This window comes from Saccharomyces eubayanus, chromosome XV (assembly GCF_001298625.1).
Source record: "Saccharomyces eubayanus strain FM1318 chromosome XV, whole genome shotgun sequence".
Classification (NCBI taxonomy): Eukaryota; Fungi; Ascomycota; class Saccharomycetes; order Saccharomycetales; family Saccharomycetaceae; genus Saccharomyces; species Saccharomyces eubayanus.
The window spans coordinates 138189-157419 of NC_030974.1; the positions used below are offsets into that span (position 1 = coordinate 138189).

Here is a 19231-nt window from a genome sequence, read left to right on the forward strand (position 1 = left end):
AAAGTCTCTTTATGAGCCTCACGCGGGCAGGAACTAGCACTTCTGCTCATTAATTGCAGACTTGTGAAAGCACTAGATCCGTCCTGGCGTGGCAGCGTGGCATGGCCACACACCTTCTTGAGAGGCAGTCCCAGCGTCGGTACACCCTGGGGGAGGAGGTAGGGATGGGGCCCTGCCACTGCCGTAACCCACTCATACCCACTCATCTTGCACACACACACGTACACACATGCACACCACCATCATCATCTGGCTCCAAGGCGCATAATATACCGTCCTCTGCTGCTAGTGTAGTACCAACCCAAAATGACCCCCCACCCAAATTACGGTCACCCGGCTGGTGCAAGGATCCGCGGCGCAGAAACGTCCGCAGAGCTCTCGTTTCTTCTAGAACGCTCCCCTGGCGAAACGAAATTTTCCACCACATTACAGCTGGCACGCCCTTCTGAAAACCCCAAGCCTTGTGCCGTCTTCCGAAACGCTTTATCTAGTTCGCATTCACTACATATAGTCGAAGCCTTAAACTGTATATTGTACCTTGTTCTCTCCGTTATCTTTATTGTTTGGAGCTCCTGGGAAACAAAGACCGAAAAAGCGAAAGCGAAATCAGAAGAAGGCCTATATACTTTCCGCCCCATTGTAACAAGCATCTCACCCAGTTTTCAGCTCAAAAGCATATAGACTTATACTCTGTTTCTCATCCTGCTTCTCTCCACTCTTCAGTGTTATACTTTTGCCTCCTCGTACTTTCTTTTCATACCCACGCATTCGTGTACTATAACAAACTCCAGGGATAATCATGTCCCATCACACCAAAAATAATAAGAAAGAGCATGGTACCGATGCTCAATCATCCCATATGACTCGCACACTGATCAAGCATGTTCTTTTCGATAGAATACTCCCGATCTTACCGGTCGAGTCCAATCTCAGTACTTATCTGGAAGTGGAGGCATACGCTCCATTCATATCATGCAGATCTTTACTCATTAATGTCGCCGTTTTTAGAGACCTTAACGCTATCGTGGGTTATTCTTTGGAATTGATTGAGTTGCTCCTCCAGGGCCATGATATCATTTCGGATGAGAACAACGACGACGTTATCGAGTCGATATTGGTCACTCTGCGGCTATTAAGTGATGTGCTGGAATATAACTGGCAAAAACTGGAAAGTCTCAACCATAGTGACATATCAACTCACATAGAACACGAGCAAGAACAGAAGCCAAAGCTCCCCGGTATTTTTCCCGAGTTCTCTTCCACTCATAATAATGACAATAAACATTTTTTCCATCAGATGAAACCATACTCACTAATACCTGATTTGGCGTCGAAGTTGATCGAGACTTGCTCGGCTTTGAAATTCAACACGAGAACTCTGCAAATTTTACAAAATATGATTGACCATGTGCACGGAAATATTTTGACGACATTGAGTTCCACGATTCTGCCCGGTCACAAATCTTATCTGGCAAAAAATAACCACCCTTCCCATTGTAAACTGATCGATTCCACCCTGGGTCACATTCTCCGATTTGTAGCAGCTTCCAATCCATCTGAATATTTCGAGTTTATCAAAAAAAGTGTACAAATTCCTGTAACACAAGCCCAGGTGCACTCCCACAGTCACTCACATTCATTGTCGTCTTCCGTGTATAACAACATAGTGCCTCACTTGGATCTTTTCAGTTTCATCTATCTAACCAAGCATAACTTCAGAAGGTATTTGGAAATCGTAAAAAACTTATCCATGCCACTAAAGAGAACGATATACCATTGTCTTCTTTTACATTTCACCGCAAAGGCAATAATGTTCTGGATAATGGCCAGACCCGCAGAGTACTATGAACTTTTTAACTTATTGAGAGATCATAATGATGAATCTGCAAAATCCATAAACTTGCTAATTCATACTCTTTTTGAGGAGATCCACTCAACTTTCAACGTGAACAGTATGATAACCGCCACCCAAAACAACCACCCGGGTTCATCGTCTTCTTCGCCATCTTCGCCGTCGTCGCCACCTAGCTCATCATCATCAGATAATAACCAAAGTGTGATAGCTAAATCTTTAAGCCGCCAGCTTTCTCACCATCAGTCTTGTATCCAGCAACAACCCGAGAGAAAAGTCCATTCATCGTGGACCACAAATTCTCAATCCTCTACGTCATTGTCGTCGTCAGCCTCTTCATCTACAACAACATCATTATCCGCTCACGCACAATCAGGTGAATATGATCCATCTTTCGCAGATACACCAACGATGTCCAATGTTACCATCAGTGCCTCCTCCTTGCTCTCTCAGACACCTACGCCAACAACACAATTACAACAACGATTAAACGCAGCGGCGGCAGCGGCAGCGGCAGCGGCTGCATCATCGTCATCATCATCGAATTCAACCCAAACTGCATACACGGAACAACAGCAAAGTCGAGCCGCATATGACTCGCCCAAAGTTGGCCACACTGGTAAGGATTATGATGAGAATTTCTTATCCGTGACTCGTTTGAATAATGTTCTGGAACTGTACACGCATTTCGATGACACTGAAGTACTGCCACATACATCAGTTCTAAAATTTTTGACCACTTTGACAATGTTTGATATCGATCTATTCAATGAGCTGAACGCACTGTCATTTAAATATATCCCTGATTGTATATCGCATCGCCCAAGGGAAAGAGCAAGCTCATTTAATAGCGCCGCGTTACATGAAGTTGGTTCAGAAAGAACCTTAGGTATAAAACACATCACACAGGGTTTGAAAAAATTGACTTCGTTACCTACGTCAACGAAAAAAACTGTGAAATTTATAAAAATGTTACTAAAGAACTTAAACGGGACACAGGCCGTATCGGATGTTGCTCTTCTAGACACAATGAGGGCTTTGCTATCATTCTTAACAATGACCTCCGCAGTCTTCCTCGTGGATAAAAATCTTCCTTCAGTACTTTTTGCCAAGAGACTTATCCCCATAATAGGGACGAATTTGAGCGTTGGCCAAGATTGGAGTTCTAAAATGAATTACAATTTAATGGGTTGTTTGAAAAAGAATTCCAACGCGTTCATTCAATTACAATTAATATTCTTCTCTTCTGCAATCCAATTCGATCATGAATTATTACTGGCACGTTTAAGCATTGATACCATGGCCAACAATCTAAACTTGCAAAAACTATGTCTTTATACTGAAGGATTCAGGATATACTTCGACATACCAAGTAAGAGAGAACTGCGTAAATCTATTGCAATAAAAATCTCCAAATTTTTCAAGACTTTATTTTCCATTATAGCAGACATTCTCTTACAAGAATTTCCATATTTTGACGAGCAAATCACCGACATAGTCGCATCTATCCTTGATGGTACAATTATCAATGAATACGGTACAAAGAAACATTTTAAGGGAAGCTCACCCTCTCTATGTCCGACAACTAGATCAAGGTCAGCATCCACATCCCAGAGTTCTATGACCCCTGTTTCTCCATTGGGATCAGAAGCAGACACGTATCCAATGAACACTTTATCTTTAGTCGGTTCAAGCACTTCAAGGAATTCTGACAATGTAACCCCTTTGAACAGTTCTCCTAAGCATTTATCTACTGATCCGTATCTGTCACATCTTGTAGCGCCAAGAGCACGTCATGCGTTAGGAGGTCCATCTAGTATTTTGAGGAACAAGGTGCCCACTACTTTGACATCGCCTCCAGATACAGAAAAATCATCACCTGTACAACGTCCGCAAACTGAAAGTATCAGTGCTACCGCCATGGCAATAACAAATTCTACTCCATTATCATCTGCTGCCTTTGGTATTAGATCTCCTCTACAAAAAATAAGGACAAGACGGTATTCCGATGAAAGTTTGGGGAAATTCATGAAATCGACAAATAACTATATTCAAGAACACTTGGTACCAAAGGATTTGGATGAGGCTGCTCTCCAAGACGCTAGAAGGATAATGATTAATATATTCAGTATATTCAAGAGACCTAATAGCTACTTCATCATTCCACATAACGTAAATTCCAATTTACAGTGGGTTTCCCAAGATTTCAGAAATATAATGAAGCCGATCTTTGTTGCGATTGTAAGTGCTGATCTAGCTTTACAGAAAACGGCCCAATCATTTATGGATACGCTGCTATCCAATATCATCAATTATAGCGAGTCAGATGAAACCATTAGTATTGAAGGTTATCACCTCCTTTGCAGTTATACTGTAACTTTATTTGCCATGGGTCTTTTTGATTTGAAAATCAAGAATGAAAAACGTCAAATTCTTTTAGATATAACAATTAAATTTCTAAAGGTTAGGTCTCACTTGGCTGAAATTGCTGAAACTTCGCACCATATGGAATACATAAATGATGCTGAAAAACTTACTTTCCCACTGATAATGGGAACCGTTGGTAGAGCTTTATTCGTTTCATTATATTCTAGTCAACAAGAAATCGAAAAAACTTTAAAAGTGGCATACTCACAGTACCTTTCGGCTATCAATTTTCATGAAAGAAATATCGATGATTCTGATAAGACCTGGGTTCATAACATTGAGTTTGTAGAAGCGATGTGTCATGATAATTACACCACCTCGGGTTCCATAGCGTTTCAAAGAAGAACTAGAAATAACATTTTACGATTTGCTACTATTCCTAATGCAATATTACTTGACTCTATGAGAATGATATACAAGAAGTGGCATTGTTACACGCATACTAAAAACTTAGATAAACAGGAATTGAATGATTTCAGAAATTTCGCAGGTATTTTAGCCTCTTTGTCTGGTGTCTTATTCATTAACAGAAAAATGCTAGAGGACACATACCCTTATCTCCTCGACACTGTTTCTGAATTAAAAAAGAACATTAGCTTTTTCATTTCAAAACAATGCCAATGGCTGAGTTATCCTGATTTATTAACGAGAGAAAACTCAAGGGACATTTTGAGTGTAGAACTACATCCTTTGTCGTTTAAATTACTTTTCAGTAGTTTGAGACTCAAAATGAAAGAATTGGCTTGTTCAGACTTATCAATACCAGAAAACGAAACTTCTTACATCTTATTGGAACAAATCATCAAGATGCTACGGACAATATTAAGTCGGGAAGATGATAATTCTGTTATGTTGCTTTTCTCCACAGAGATAGTAGACTTAATTGACTCATTAACAGAAGAAATCAAAAAGATGCCAGCGTACTGCCCAAAACATTTTAAGGCAATCATTCAAATGACCAAGATGTTCAGTGCTTTGCAACATTCAGAGGTTAATTTGGGTGTTAAGAATCACTTTCACCTAAAAAATAAATGGTTAAGACAAGTGACCGATTGGTTTCAAGTCAGTATTTCAAGAGAATATGATTTTGAAAATTTGTCAAAACCACTCAAAGAAATGGATTTGATGAAAAGAGACATGGACATCTTATACATCGATACTGCAATTGAGGCCTCAACAGCAATCTCATTTTTAACTAGGCACACTTTTCTGGAAATTCCACCTGCAGCCTCAGATCCTGAATTATCTCGTTCCAGGTCTGTGATATTTGGATACTATTTTAATATTTTGATGAAAGGCCTCGAAAAAAGTAACGACCGCGATAAATTCCCAGTGTTTTTGAAGCACAAAATGAGTGTCCTCAATGATAACGTCATTCTTTCGTTAACAAATCTTTCCAATACCAATGTTGATGCAAGTCTGCAATTCACCTTACCAATGGGCTATTCTGGAAATCGAAACATCAGGAACGCATTTTTAGAGGTATTCATCAATATCGTTACGAACTATCGTACCTACACAGCTAAATCCGATCTTGGGAAGTTGGAAGCTGCAGACAAATATTTACGGTTTACAATCGAACATCCTCAGTTGTCATCTTACGCGGCAGCAGTTTGTCCTGCCAGTGATATCGATGCTTATGCTGCTGGTTTAATAAATGCATTTGAAACAAGGAATGCTACTCATATCGCAGTATCACAGTTGATCGAGAATGAAATCGAAAAATCTTCAAGACCCACCGATATACTTAGAAGAAATAGTTGCGCTACTAGGTCCTTATCTATGTTAGCAAGGTCCAAAGGTAGTGAATATTTGATTCGTACCCTGCAACCACTGCTAAAAAAAATCATTGATAACAAGGTGTTTTTTGAAATCGAGAAATTGAAACCGGAAGATGCAGACGCCGAAAAACAAGTACAATTGTTCATCAAATATATGAATGAATTGTTAGAGGCCATATCCAACTCAGTCTCGTACTTCCCACCTCCTTTGTTCTATATTTGTCAAAATATATTCAAAGTTGCGCGTGTAAAATTTCCAGACCATGCTCTCATTGCTGCCGGGTCCTTCGTATTTCTAAGGTTCTTTTGTCCTGCATTAGTCAGTCCTGATTCTGAAAATATCATCGACATATCTCATCCAAGTGAAAAGCGTACATTTATCAGCTTAGCCAAAGTTATCCAGAATATTGCTAATGGCTCAGAAAACTTTTCAAGATGGCCAGTTTTGAGTACCCAGAACGACTTTCTGAAGGAATGTAGCGATAGGATTTTCAAATTCCTCGCTGAACTTTGTAGAGCGGACCGTATCATAGACATCCAAGTCAGGACAGATCCTACACCAATACCCTTTGATTACCAATTTCTTCACTCCTTTATATATCTCTACGGACTTGATATTAGAAAAAATGTTCTCAATGAAGCAAAACGTGATGATGGTGACATTGACGATGATGAGTTCTATAAGTCAACATTTTTACTCATCGATGATGTCCTCGGCCAACTAGGTCAACCTAAAATGGAGTTTTCAAATGAAATACCAATATATATTAGAGACCACATGGACGACTACCCGGAACTTTATGAGTTTATGAATAGACATGCATTCAGAAACCTGGAAACCCCAACAACGTCCAATCCAAACGTCCACGAATCTACGTCAAGCGAAGGTGTTCCAATCATTACTTTAACAATGTCAAATTTCTCAAACAAACATGTGGACATTGACACAGTTGTTTATAAATTCCTACAAATTTATGCTCGAATCTGGACCACTAAACATTGCCTAATTATTGATTGTACTGAATTCGATGAAGACGGACTTGACATGAGAAAATTTATCTCCCTGGTTATGGGATTATTGCCAGAAGTAGCACCAAAGAATTGTTTGGGGTGCTACTATTTTAACGTGAATGAAATGTTTATGAGCAACTACGGGAGATGTCTAGACAAGGAGAATGTTTTCGTCTCTTCAAAAATTCCCCATTTTTTCATCAATAGCAATTCTGATGAAGATCTCATGAAATCGTTAGGCATAACTGGTCAGGGATTAAAAGTTCTGCAAGACATTCGTGTCTCTTTACATGATATTACTCTCTACGACGAGAAAAGGAATAGGTTTACCCCAGTTTCACTGAAGATAGGTGATATTTACTTCCAAGTTCTTCATGAAACCCCAAGGCAATATAAAATAAGAGATATGGATACATTATTTGATGTCAAATTCAATGACGTCTACGAAATTAGCCGGATATTTGAAGTACACGTTTCTTCAGTAACTGGTGTTGCTGCTGAATTTACAGTGACTTTCCAAGATGGAAAAAGATTGATTTTTAGTAGTCCCAAGTATCTCGAGATTGTTAAAATGTTCTACTATGCACAGATTCGATTAGAAAATGAATATGAAATGGACAACAATTCAAGCGCTTCTTCCTCAAAATCCAGTGCTAAGGATAAAGAACAAAAGGAAAGGAATAAATTATTGTGCCACTTACTATTAGTATCGCTCATTGGCCTGTTCGATGAAAATAAAAAGATGAAAAACAGTTCGTATAACTTGGTAGCTGCTACTGAAATATCATTCGGTTTGAACTTCGGTTCTCACTTTCATCGTTCGCCTGAAGTGTATGTTCCTGAGGAAACCACTACGTTTCTATCGGTAATCGGGAAGTCACTTGCAGAATCTAATCCCGAACTTACAACATATATGTTCATCTATATTTTGGAAGCTTTAAAAAACAACGTTATCCCCCATGTTTATATCCCTCACACAGTTTGTGGGCTATCTTATTGGGTTCCTAACCTATACCAGTATGTGTATTTGGCTGATGATGAAGAAGGTCCTGAAAACATATCGCACATTTTCCGTGTGCTGATTAGACTGTCTGTGAAGGAGACTGATTTCAAGGCTGTGTACATGCAATACATTTGGCTGCTTCTTTTAGACGATGGCCGCTTGACTAGCATTATCGTCGAAGAAGTTATTAATCATGCCTTAGAGAGAGATTCCGAAAACCGTGACTGGAAAAAAACAATATCGTTATTAACAGTACTACCAACTACCGAGGTAGCCAACAATATTATTCAAAAAATAATGGCGAAAATTAGATCTTTTCTGCCATCATTGAAACAAGAAGCTATGACCCAAAGTTGGTCTGAGTTAACGATATTGGTCAAAATAAGTATCCATGTCTTTTTTGAAACTTCCTTATTGGTACAAATGTATTTGCCGGAAATCCTATTCATCGTATCTTTATTAATCGACGTTGGCCCAAGGGAACTCAGGTCATCACTGCACCAACTACTGATGAACGTATGCCATTCCTTGGCCATCAACTCAGCACTACCACAAGATCACAGAGACAATCTAGATGAGATAAGTGACATATTTGCCCATCAGAAGGTAAAATTCATGTTTGGATTTAGCGAAGACAAAGGAAGAATTCTACAAATATTCAGTGCAACTTCATTTGCAAGCAAATTCAATATTTTGGATTTCTTTATTAACAATATACTATTGCTGATGGAATATTCCTCAACTTACGAGGCAAGCGTATGGAAGACAAGATACAAGAAGTATATTTTGGAATCTGTATTCACTAGCAACTCCTTTCTTTCAGCACGTTCAATCATGATAGTTGGTATAATGGGGAAGTCTTACATAACCGAATCATTATGCAAGGCTATGATTATTGAAACTATGAAAGTTGTTGCTGAGCCAAGAGTTACCGACGAACAGGTCTTTTTGGTCATATCTCATATCTTTACTTATTCCAAGATTGTTGAAGGTTTGGATCCAAACCTAGACTTAATGAAGCACTTGTTTTGGTTTTCAACTGTTTGCCTCGAATCAAAACACCCTATAATTTTTGAAGGTGCTCTTTTGTTTGTGTCAAGCTGTATGAGACGCTTATATATGTCCCAGTTTGAAAATGAAAGCGAAACATCATTAAGCACAACTTTACTAAAAGAAAGAAAATTCGCCTCCACCTTACTATGCGAAATAGAGAGCATTAATGGTATCGTTTGGAATGGAGATAATTTTACACACATTATAGTTTCCATTGTTAATAGAGGGCTCTGTAACCCATTCATCAGGAATACGGCATTAGATTTTTTAAAAATGGTGTTTAAAAATTCCTATTTTGAGCACCAGATTGACAGAACCTCTGATCATTATTTGTGCTACATGTTTTTGTTGTATTTACTTCTGAGCTCTACTCAATTTGAGGAAGTTCTAGGTGATGTTGATTTCGAAGGCGAAACAATCTCCATTGAAAACGAAAATACTATTCCAAAGGTTTTATTAGAATGGTTGAGTTCTGACAAAGAGGATTCCAATATTTCACTCTACCAAGGTGCGGTGTTATTCAGAAGTTCTGTTATAGATGAACCAAGCAAGTTCAGATTTGGGTTGATTGTTAGGCATTTACTTAATGTAAAGCCGATTTGTGCATTCAGGTTCTACAACGTTATTCGTAACGAGATAAGAAAAATCTCAGCATTTGAGCAAACATCGGATTGTGTTCCTTTGGCGTTTGACATTTTGAATTTATTGGTGACACATTCAGAATCTTATTCATTGGATAAACTTAACGACAAGTCCATTGAACTTTTGACTAAAAGAGGTCTCCTGATAACAACTAAGATCGACAAATTTGCAAAGAATTCCGATATGATGTTACTGATACATTTAGAACCCCATATTCTTTATGAACGTAAAAGAATACTAACAATGATTTTATCGAGAATGGCATGCTCTACTTAGGGTATATAAAATAACTTAAATGAAGAAACATTAATATATATATATATATATATATATATATATATAGCATGAAGAAATTTGTATTCCCATGTTAATTTCCTTGCTATTTTGTGATTTTACTGCAAAACATCTCCTGAAAAGCTTCAAATTTTCAAGCAACGTTTTATAAATTCTATTGTGTAGTTAGTGGCTTGAAGCACTTGAGCGCTAAATAGATTAATGTACATATCACTACATCTAGTTTTTGTGAACGACAAGAAGGAACCCCCACATTGCTCGTATTAATTGAAAGCGTTTCTATGAATCTTTTCAAATTCTTTTTTTTCCTTTTTATATAATAGCATGGTGGCCCTTGCATCCTCAACAGAAGAGTGCTCCCCTTCTTGAATGACGATTTTCAAAACTTCCTTGGTTAATTTTTTCAGGCTTGGGGTCTTGCCCTTAGCATAGACTTGTCTGAATGGGAGGTGTCTTGAAGTGTCTCTAAGCATTGCTTTTGGATGGGATAGCATCAAAGCTTCAAGATCATGCTTCAAAGCGTGTCCTACTAGGATCCTACCTTCCAAAATATCCGCAGTCCTCTTTTGAGCATCTTTAAAAGTTATCGCATTTTTCATATGTTCTGGCTTAATACCGCTAACCCAAGTTCTCCATTCCACAACCTTCTCTCTTGGTTTAACAAACTCATCGAGAACAACATGTCCGAAATAATTTACGATTGATATTCTGGCCAAAGCAGATTCTTCACCTTCGGGCCCTACCCCTACAAATTCACAATCCATCGCAACGTACTTCCCAATTGCCTTACTCTTGTTGTTACCAGCACGAGTGCTTTCTGAGACACCAACTTGTACTATTTCTTCAACACTGTCATCTGTCTTTTCCTTGGAAGGGTTGAATTCAAATAATTTCCCCTCGAGCTTTTCCTTTTCATGCTTGCTGATTTCCTTGTTCATGTTATAAACCATATCCATAATTTTGCTGGAATTTTTACGTTTCGGGCGAACATCTTGGGTGATGCTAACCTTTACTATCTTGCTACTTTTACTATTATCTGTGATCTTCCTGTTCGACTGCTTCGTCTTTTTACCAGAAGCAGGGCCGCCTTTTGAGGCTAACAATGCTTGCCAGTTCGATGAAAGTGCCATTTGAATAATATGCTATGCAAACCTAGTTGACCTGCGCACGTCTATGGAGTATCTGAAACTTAGCTTCATGTATTCTTGCGATGAGGTTGACAAAGCTTCTTGAAATTTTTCATTTTTTCAGCCGACCTTGTATAAACCCGCGTCAATATAAGAATACATTACAATATGATTGTTAGAGATATAAAGATAAATCAGGTTGAAAACGAAACCAGAATAAAAGGGACTGCACCTACGCTTTCCAGCATTGGCCACGTACAGAATAATGGATACAGTGTCAGTATTGAATGAACTGCGGGCTCAGTTTCTACGGGTGTGTCCAGAGAAAGACCAAATGAAAAGGATAATAAAACCTTATATACCTATAGATGAATTCAACTCGGAGCAGTGTCTGGATTCTTCTATCCGTGAATTATACACAAACATGGACGGTGTCAGTATACTTCCTGAATTAGAGTCTCCGCCGATTTCCAAGGATTTCATGGAAAACTATGCCACATTAGGGAAAATGAGAATTACGAGAGAAAGTGAAGGCCAAAAAGGAAACACTAGCCAGAACTTAATACGAGAGAGGAAAATTGAAGACGACGAGGGAAACAAAATAAGTCAACAGGATAAAAGCGCAAAAAATACTTTAATAGTCGAGGAGAACGGAACGCTTCGTTATAACCCACAAAATTCATCAACATCGAATTCGCTTTTAGTTGGTGATGACGAAACTAATGATAAGCGCCATAAGATGAGCTCCAAGGAGGGTTCGTATTCAAATAGCTCAATGGAGCTACAAAAAAAATCTAGCAAGAGGTCATCATTACCTTTTGTAAGAATATTTAAAAGTCGAAGGGACCATTCCAATACTTCTGGAAGTAAGAATGCTGTCAACTCGACGAACACAAGAACAAGAACGTCAACCTTGCACTCACCTAGTCAACGCCATAACAAGAAAGGCAGCAAATTTGATATGAATTTTGACTTTGATGAAAACTTAGAAGAAGAAGATGACGACGACGATGACGACGAGGAAGGCGATGATATACACTCGCAATTTTTTCAATTACACGACGATTTTGATACGGAAAGTGCTGGTCCCAGTTCAATTCACAAAGACTCCAATGGCACGTCCAACAATAACAGCAACACTTACACCAATAACAAGAATAGCCTCAGTATTCTTGATGACCGAGAGAGTCCTGACGGTACTTCAGGAAGTGCTTCAAGATTAAGGTCGCATTTTCCTGCGAGTCAAAAAGGAAAACTGTTTTTAACTGAAAGCAAAAATGATGGGCCAAAGTCTGACTCACTAAACGTGAGCAAGGGTACAAATGGAGATGGAGGCACCAATAGAGGCAATGGATTAGATGGAAGGGACGGTTCAACAGAAACCCAAAGTAACGATATTTCGGATATGGAATCATACATTAATGAGAAAGACTTAGATGATTTAAATTTTGACACAGTCACCTCAAATATAAACAAAACAGTATCCGATCTGGGGGGACATGAATCAGCAAATGAGGAATCTGCAAACGTAAACGCAGCTTCACAAGGCAATCACGCTGATGGAGGTGAACGTGGTTCTCAAAGCCTCGCTGGAATATCTCCTGGCTCATCATACGGGAAGTCTCTTTTAGGGTCTGAATATTCCGGGGAACAATATTTGAATAACGAGACATCAACTATAGAGAGCGGCGAAATGTCTCTCGATTCAGATGTACAAACCAATACTTTACCTTCACATTCTATACCAATGTCCATGCAAAAATATGGGATTTATCATGGCGATGATGATTCCACATTGAATAATGTATTTGATAGAGCTGTACTGACTATGAAATCATCAAGAACTCCCAAAGAAAGGCGTGATACGGTTGCATCGGTTAAAGAACCGACATCCTTGGCCAGCTCCAATAGGAAGTTATCTGTTAGCTCGAACTTAACCTCTACGAAATCCTCACTTCTTCGTGGACATGGAAGAACTTCATCAACGACCAGCAGTGAGCACATGAAAGTCCCAAAGTTTTCTGATGGTGGATCACATAGGCCCAGAAAAATTACCTTGACATTGAAGCAAGACCATACCCAATCTAACCTTTCTTCCAATGCCCACAAGATTTCAAAAGACGGGAACATTGTTATTGAAAGGACCACAGACTATCTAGAATCCAAGCCAAAAGCATCCCAGTTATCAAACTTGTTCAGTAAAAAAAAGAAAAGAACAAACACCAATTCTACGGATGTGTTGGAATATTTTTCTTTTGTCTGTGGGGATAAAGTGCCAAATTACGAGTCCATGGGTCTCGAAATATATATTCAAGCTTCAAAAAAGTATAAACGACATTCTTTCACCACAAAAGTCCGGAAATCGTCCACGATCTTTGAGGTCATTGGATTCGCTTTATTTCTGTACTCTACTGAGAACAAACCTGATAATTTCGAACAAGATGGATTGACCGTCGAAGATATTTCCAATCCAAATAATTTTTCCTTAAAAATTGTGGATGAAGACGGTGAACCATTTGAAGATAATTTTGGTAAACTGGATAGGAAGAGTACCATTCAGTCTATTTCAGACAGTGAGGTTGTGCTGTGTAAAGTTAGTGACATAGAGAAATCTCGCAATGAAATCGAGACGCCTTTGCCGTTTGATATTGGTGGTGGCGTGATTGATGCACCTACTCTGGACATTAATAGCACTCATGATACGTCCGACGGTACCATTAATCAGTTGAGTTTCTACAAACCTATAATTGGTAACGAAGACGATGTAGATAAGGCGAATGGCTCCAAGGTCATTGAGGTAACAGTATATCTGTATCCTAATGTGAATCCCAAGTTCAATTACACCACTATTAGTGTTTTGGTGACTTCACGGATCAATGATATCTTGGTAAAGTATTGTAAAATGAAGAACATGGATCCTAACGAATATGCACTAAAGGTGCTAGGCAAGAACTATACACTAGATTTGAACGATACAGTGTTGAGACTCGATGGTATTAATAAAGTAGAGCTCATTTCTAAAAAGGACGTAAGGGAATTGCATTTGGAAAAGATGAAACCAAACATAAAAAAGCCTGTTTTGCCAACAATCCAGAGCAATGACTTAACTCCGTTGACTTTAGAGCCTCTGAATTCATATTTGAAAGCAGATGCTGGAGGAGCCGTGGCTGGAGTCACTGAGAATGCGAAAACCGCATCAAAGCCTAAGAGGATTTCCGCGAAGTACAAACTGGGTTTAGCAAAGCAACATTCATCGTCAAGCGTTGCTAGTGGAAACGGCTCAACTGCAGGGGGTCTAGTGAATGGTAATGGATTCTTCAAGAACAAGAATTCATCAAAATCTTCATTGCATGGGACATTACAGTTTCACCACTTAAACCGCTCACAGAGCACGATGGAGCACACACCTGATACGCCCACTGGGGTTGGGGATAACAACTACCAAGACCTATTTACCGGGGCATACCATAAGTACAAGGTATGGAGAAGACAACAAATGTCCTTTATAAATAAGCATGAAAGAACACTAGCAATTGATGGTGACTACATCTACATTGTACCACCAGAGGGCCGTATACACTGGCACGATAATGTGAAGACCAAGTCATTACATATTAGTCAAGTGGTTCTTGTTAAAAAATCCAAAAGAGTACCAGAGCATTTCAAAATTTTCGTGAGAAGAGAGGGACAGGATGACATTAAGAGGTACTACTTTGAGGCGGTGTCCGGCCAAGAGTGTACCGAGATCGTGACTAGACTACAAAACTTATTAAGCGCTTATAGAATGAATCACAAGTGAAAATCGAGACCCGTTATTGATCACAGTGCAAGTTGTATACTTTTACGTTATATTTATGTCTACATATGGTATAGAGGATACATCGTCGCGATCTCGATTGTGATTGGCCAGGATCCGCCTTTTGGCGCAAGGGAAGAAAAAGAAGATTCAAACGTCGTATGCAGTAATGAAGGAACATGCTTCACCATAAACACATAGATCATTAGCTTCAAACAAAGTCTGGACACTCCTCGAGTTTATTTCACAACTACGAAAATGGGTGCTGCTTATCATGTCATGGGAAAGGCTATCCCTCCACATCAATTAGCCATTGGAACATTAGGCCTGCTAAGTTTATTGGTTGTCCCAAATCCTTTCAAAAGTGCAAAACCGAAAACAGTCGACATTAAAACTGGCAACAAGGAAGAAGAACAGTTCATTGAAAACTACTTGAAGCAACATCTGGAAAAGCAAGACGCTTGATTAGTGATTGCTTGTTGCGCCTACTGAAGATCTTCCGTACATAAGATAAATATTCTTTCTATATATATTATTGATATTCAACTTTACACACTATATAATCTAACCAGTGCCTGTGATCAGATTGTGTAGTTTTTCATCCTTTTCTTATTATCTCTTATTAATATACAAAAACTATATAAGACTATCTGGTGTTAAATATGCTTCTTATTATTTGAACAAGGCATCATTGGATAAAGGATCTGCTGCAAGGACGTTCTCTCTTCTCTTAATCTTTCTCTCCACAGCAGCGTCGGCTCTAGACTTTGCGTCCGTAGCAGCTTGCTGTTTTATTTGAGCTCTAACGAAGTTTGGTGAGACGTATTGTTTATTCTCATAAATTTTTGGACCACCAAATGAGCCTTCCAAAATCAGAATTACAGTCATGACAAATCTTGGCCCAATTTCCACTAACGATATGTCTTCCTCACCATCTTCGTATTCGTCTTTATTCTTGGTACTATGAGAGATTTCATATGTTCTTACCCATATCTTATCATCCACGATACTGAAAGACATTACGTGGTCGATGAAGGGCTTGCACTTTCTGGCAGTTGGTGGCACACCAAAGTTATGCATTAGTAACTCTTTAATCAATTGATAGTGTGGAGAAGATTCGAAACGGTGATCAAAAGATAATACTGGGCGAGAACCCTTTAAACAGTTACCTGTGAAGTTCAATTCATCCATGGTATGCAAATTTTGAATGTAGAATTTAATGGTGGGACCGTTTGGTGGTTTCGATAACCATAGATACAAATCTTGGTGCTTTCTAGCCTCGAAGAATAGAACGTTGTTACAGTTATACAGCTCAGCGATTTCATTTAACTGCTGAAGATCCTTTTTAGTGTCCAGTTTAGGCTCCTTTCTAGAGTGAGGCAATAATCCACTCAAATCTTGAATTAAATGACGATGTCTGTAGTTGACACCTCTACTGGAGATCAGTAGGGTTCTTTGCTTGTTCATGAATTGCTTGACATTACCTTGCTTCTTTTCTGATTTATTGTCTTTGCTCTTTCCTGCGAGGGCCTTGTAGATAGAAGACATATTGATCCGCACTCTTTCAACAGCTAATGTATGACTAACAGAATATAAACGACAGACCAGGGACAACGAACCTTCAACTCATAAAGTTCTACCACCTTTCCTATACCAAAAAGTAACAAGTTTCTTTGCAAAATTCTGCGATGAGCATCTAAAATTTTTTCAGTCACCATATACGATAGTCACGTTTCACGGGCCGCCGAGACCTTCAAAGAAGCAACAGAATTCAAAACAGAATGTAGTGGCAAAGCTACGGTATATGAAGAGCCAAGTACAACCAGCCTAACGTCGAAGCATGTCCGAGAAGATAGAGGAGGAGATCCTGGAACTAATCAATAGGTCCAACTTCAAACAATGCTATGCCAGACTGGGACAATTGCAGAAACAATTTCCTAACGCGGTATACTTCAAGATCCTAGAGACATATGCCAAGTTCAAGCAATCGCCCGGTAAATTCGACTATAAGAAACTATTGGATGAACCGTACGGGTTGAAAGGAACCACAATTACTGGCGATTCTCGCTCCTTGGAGTTTCTACACAATTTCTTCGTGGAATTAGGGAGATACGATGAAGCCTTGCATGTCTATGAACGAGGGAACTTCAAGTTCCCCAGCTACGAATTGTCGTACCATTGGTTCACGAAGGCTTTGGAAGATTCGAATTTTAATCAAATGAGCAAGGCGTCTTTACAACTAGCCAAGTACAGTGACAGTGGGAACCTGCCCAAGAGGGCATATTATTTTTGGAATGCCATCTCGATTTTAGCTGTGATGAGGTTCCAAGAGAGCACTGTTTCTGAGACTAAAAAGATTGTGCTGGCTAAGCTTGCACGTCAATCTTTGTTAGACCTGAAACCGTTTGAAAACGTTCAAGAGATCATTGTTTATTGTCTAGTATTGGACGAGTTGTTCCTTGAATCCAAAGAAATCTCGGAAGAAATTGTCGAGATCACCCTTATAACTTTCGATACTTCAGTAAATTTGTATTTGAAAAACTTTATCTTGAAGCACGTCAAGTTATTGGATTCTCCACAGAAGCTTTTTGAAGTTTGCTCAAAACTTATCGAAAAAGGTCTTGATGATTACGAGTTGATCATAAACTTAATCGAGGCTGCCCATAAACTTTCCAAACCACAAGAGGAAGTACAGCACTGGCTTGACGGAAATTTAGGCGATTCAAGGAATACGAGATTGGCTCGTTTGAAGCTTGATATGGTATACACGAAGTCTGTTTCGGAACCATCTTTGTCTTATTACCTTTCGAAGTACCATAATAAACCTTGCTGTTCGGTCGACCTCAATCACTACACAGACCACATAGACAGAGATATGCTCAAAAGCGTTATGACCAAGTATGATCGAGACGATAGAGACTTGATTCATCATTGCAATACTTTGGAAATGGGACTAATTGAAAGTAACCCGATCTGCGAATATAACAGGTTCAAAGAAACCTTAACCAAAAAGCCAATAACCGATTATTCATCCTGTTCTACTTTTATATTAGAAATGATCAAAGGCGTATGTAAAGAAACTAGTCCAAACCTGAAAGATATACTTTTATGTATATCAATGTTGGAAAACTACCAAACCAAGGATCCTCATAACTTTGATACCGCGTGCTGGCTAATTGTTCTATACATGTATCTAGGCTTAGTCCCCGACGCTCATTTCCATTTCTCAAACTTGAAGATCAAAAACGTTCAAACGGATTCCATGGATTATTTACAATTCGCGAGGTTTTCTACTTCATTTCCCAATAAACAAAGCGATTTTTACTCTAAAACTTATCACGAACACAATAATTTATATGACGTATCGCTAGCCAACTTACCTAGATATATCCAGATAGCATTTGAAAGATCTTCGTATAGTAAAATCTTGGGTATGTTCGAGATGAAGGATAAACTAATGAGATCTTATACCAGATGGATGAAAACGTTAGAAAACCTACAATTCTCACGTTTATGCAATGACAAACGCGGAAATCTGTTACAAAAAATGCACGAAGATTGGAGATCTTTAGAAATGACGGGAAATATATCATTTTCTGATAATAGAGATTTGTCCATACTAGATAAAGATTTCGTTCAATTTTTCGGTTACGATAAAATCCTGGAATTTGCAAATTTAAATGAAACCTCAATTTTGTTAAGTTTGGTAAGGGAACTTATCATCGAAGCTCTGCCAAGCGGTGAGAAAATGGAACAAATAAGCGAACTTTTAGAGAAACTTTCATCAGAAAACCTTAATGAGCTGTTGGCTAATAATTTCACCGAAGTCGAATCAGTATCATTCCAAATCTTTTATGAAATTTACGAAAATGACGGTAAAGAGCTGCATACTTTGATTTCGAAGTTAATGAAGATTCCTCTAAATGCAAAACAAAACTGGAAGATATCTCATATTTACCTCACCAAAATTGCAACTCTAAAGACACTTGACAATTTGAAAAGGATCAAAAATAAAGAAACTCAAAAATTAGTTAAGAACTCCCTTAAAGAGCTAAGAGGATGCTGTGATACTCTTTTTAAGGAATATTCTGATGCAATAAACCTAGCATTCGAAGAACTACAAAAGGGCGAACCCATGAAATTGCTAAAAGAACTTGATTTTAAACTTGAAAGTCCTAAAAACATTAAAAATTCATTACTGAACATACAAAAGAATGTACGGAATTTATAAGCAAAATTCCATTC

The 19231-nt window shown here is 38.6% G+C and overlaps 6 protein-coding genes across 6 annotated transcripts; 4 read left to right on the plus strand and 2 right to left on the minus strand.

Moving 5' to 3' along the window:
* Positions 1 to 799: 799 nt before the first annotated feature.
* Positions 800 to 10045, plus strand: IRA2 (Ras GTPase activating protein IRA2; the record flags this gene model as incomplete). The annotated part of the gene is made up of 1 exon (XM_018365457.1): positions 800 to 10045. The coding sequence occupies one exon, from the start codon at positions 800 to 802 to the stop codon at positions 10043 to 10045; it is 9246 nt and encodes a 3081-aa protein (XP_018221712.1).
* A 281-nt stretch (positions 10046 to 10326) lies between these two features.
* REX4 (putative 3'-5' exonuclease) lies at positions 10327 to 11193 on the minus strand (the record flags this gene model as incomplete). The annotated part of the gene is made up of 1 exon (XM_018365458.1): positions 10327 to 11193. The coding sequence occupies one exon, from the start codon at positions 11191 to 11193 to the stop codon at positions 10327 to 10329; it is 867 nt and encodes a 288-aa protein (XP_018221713.1).
* A 262-nt stretch (positions 11194 to 11455) lies between these two features.
* Positions 11456 to 14989, plus strand: AVO1 (Avo1p; the record flags this gene model as incomplete). The annotated part of the gene is made up of 1 exon (XM_018365459.1): positions 11456 to 14989. One exon carries the CDS (start codon positions 11456 to 11458, stop codon positions 14987 to 14989), a length of 3534 nt encoding a protein of 1177 aa, XP_018221714.1.
* A 255-nt stretch (positions 14990 to 15244) lies between these two features.
* On the plus strand, positions 15245 to 15451 carry ATP19 (F1F0 ATP synthase subunit k; the record flags this gene model as incomplete). The annotated part of the gene is made up of 1 exon (XM_018365460.1): positions 15245 to 15451. The coding sequence occupies one exon, from the start codon at positions 15245 to 15247 to the stop codon at positions 15449 to 15451; it is 207 nt and encodes a 68-aa protein (XP_018221715.1).
* A 207-nt stretch (positions 15452 to 15658) lies between these two features.
* BRX1 (ribosome biogenesis protein BRX1) lies at positions 15659 to 16534 on the minus strand (the record flags this gene model as incomplete). The annotated part of the gene is made up of 1 exon (XM_018365461.1): positions 15659 to 16534. One exon carries the CDS (start codon positions 16532 to 16534, stop codon positions 15659 to 15661), a length of 876 nt encoding a protein of 291 aa, XP_018221716.1.
* Positions 16535 to 16826: 292 nt separating this feature from the next.
* MDM20 (Mdm20p) lies at positions 16827 to 19217 on the plus strand (the record flags this gene model as incomplete). Its single annotated transcript, XM_018365462.1, has 1 exon — positions 16827 to 19217. One exon carries the CDS (start codon positions 16827 to 16829, stop codon positions 19215 to 19217), a length of 2391 nt encoding a protein of 796 aa, XP_018221717.1.
* Between the last annotated feature and the right edge of the window lie 14 nt (positions 19218 to 19231).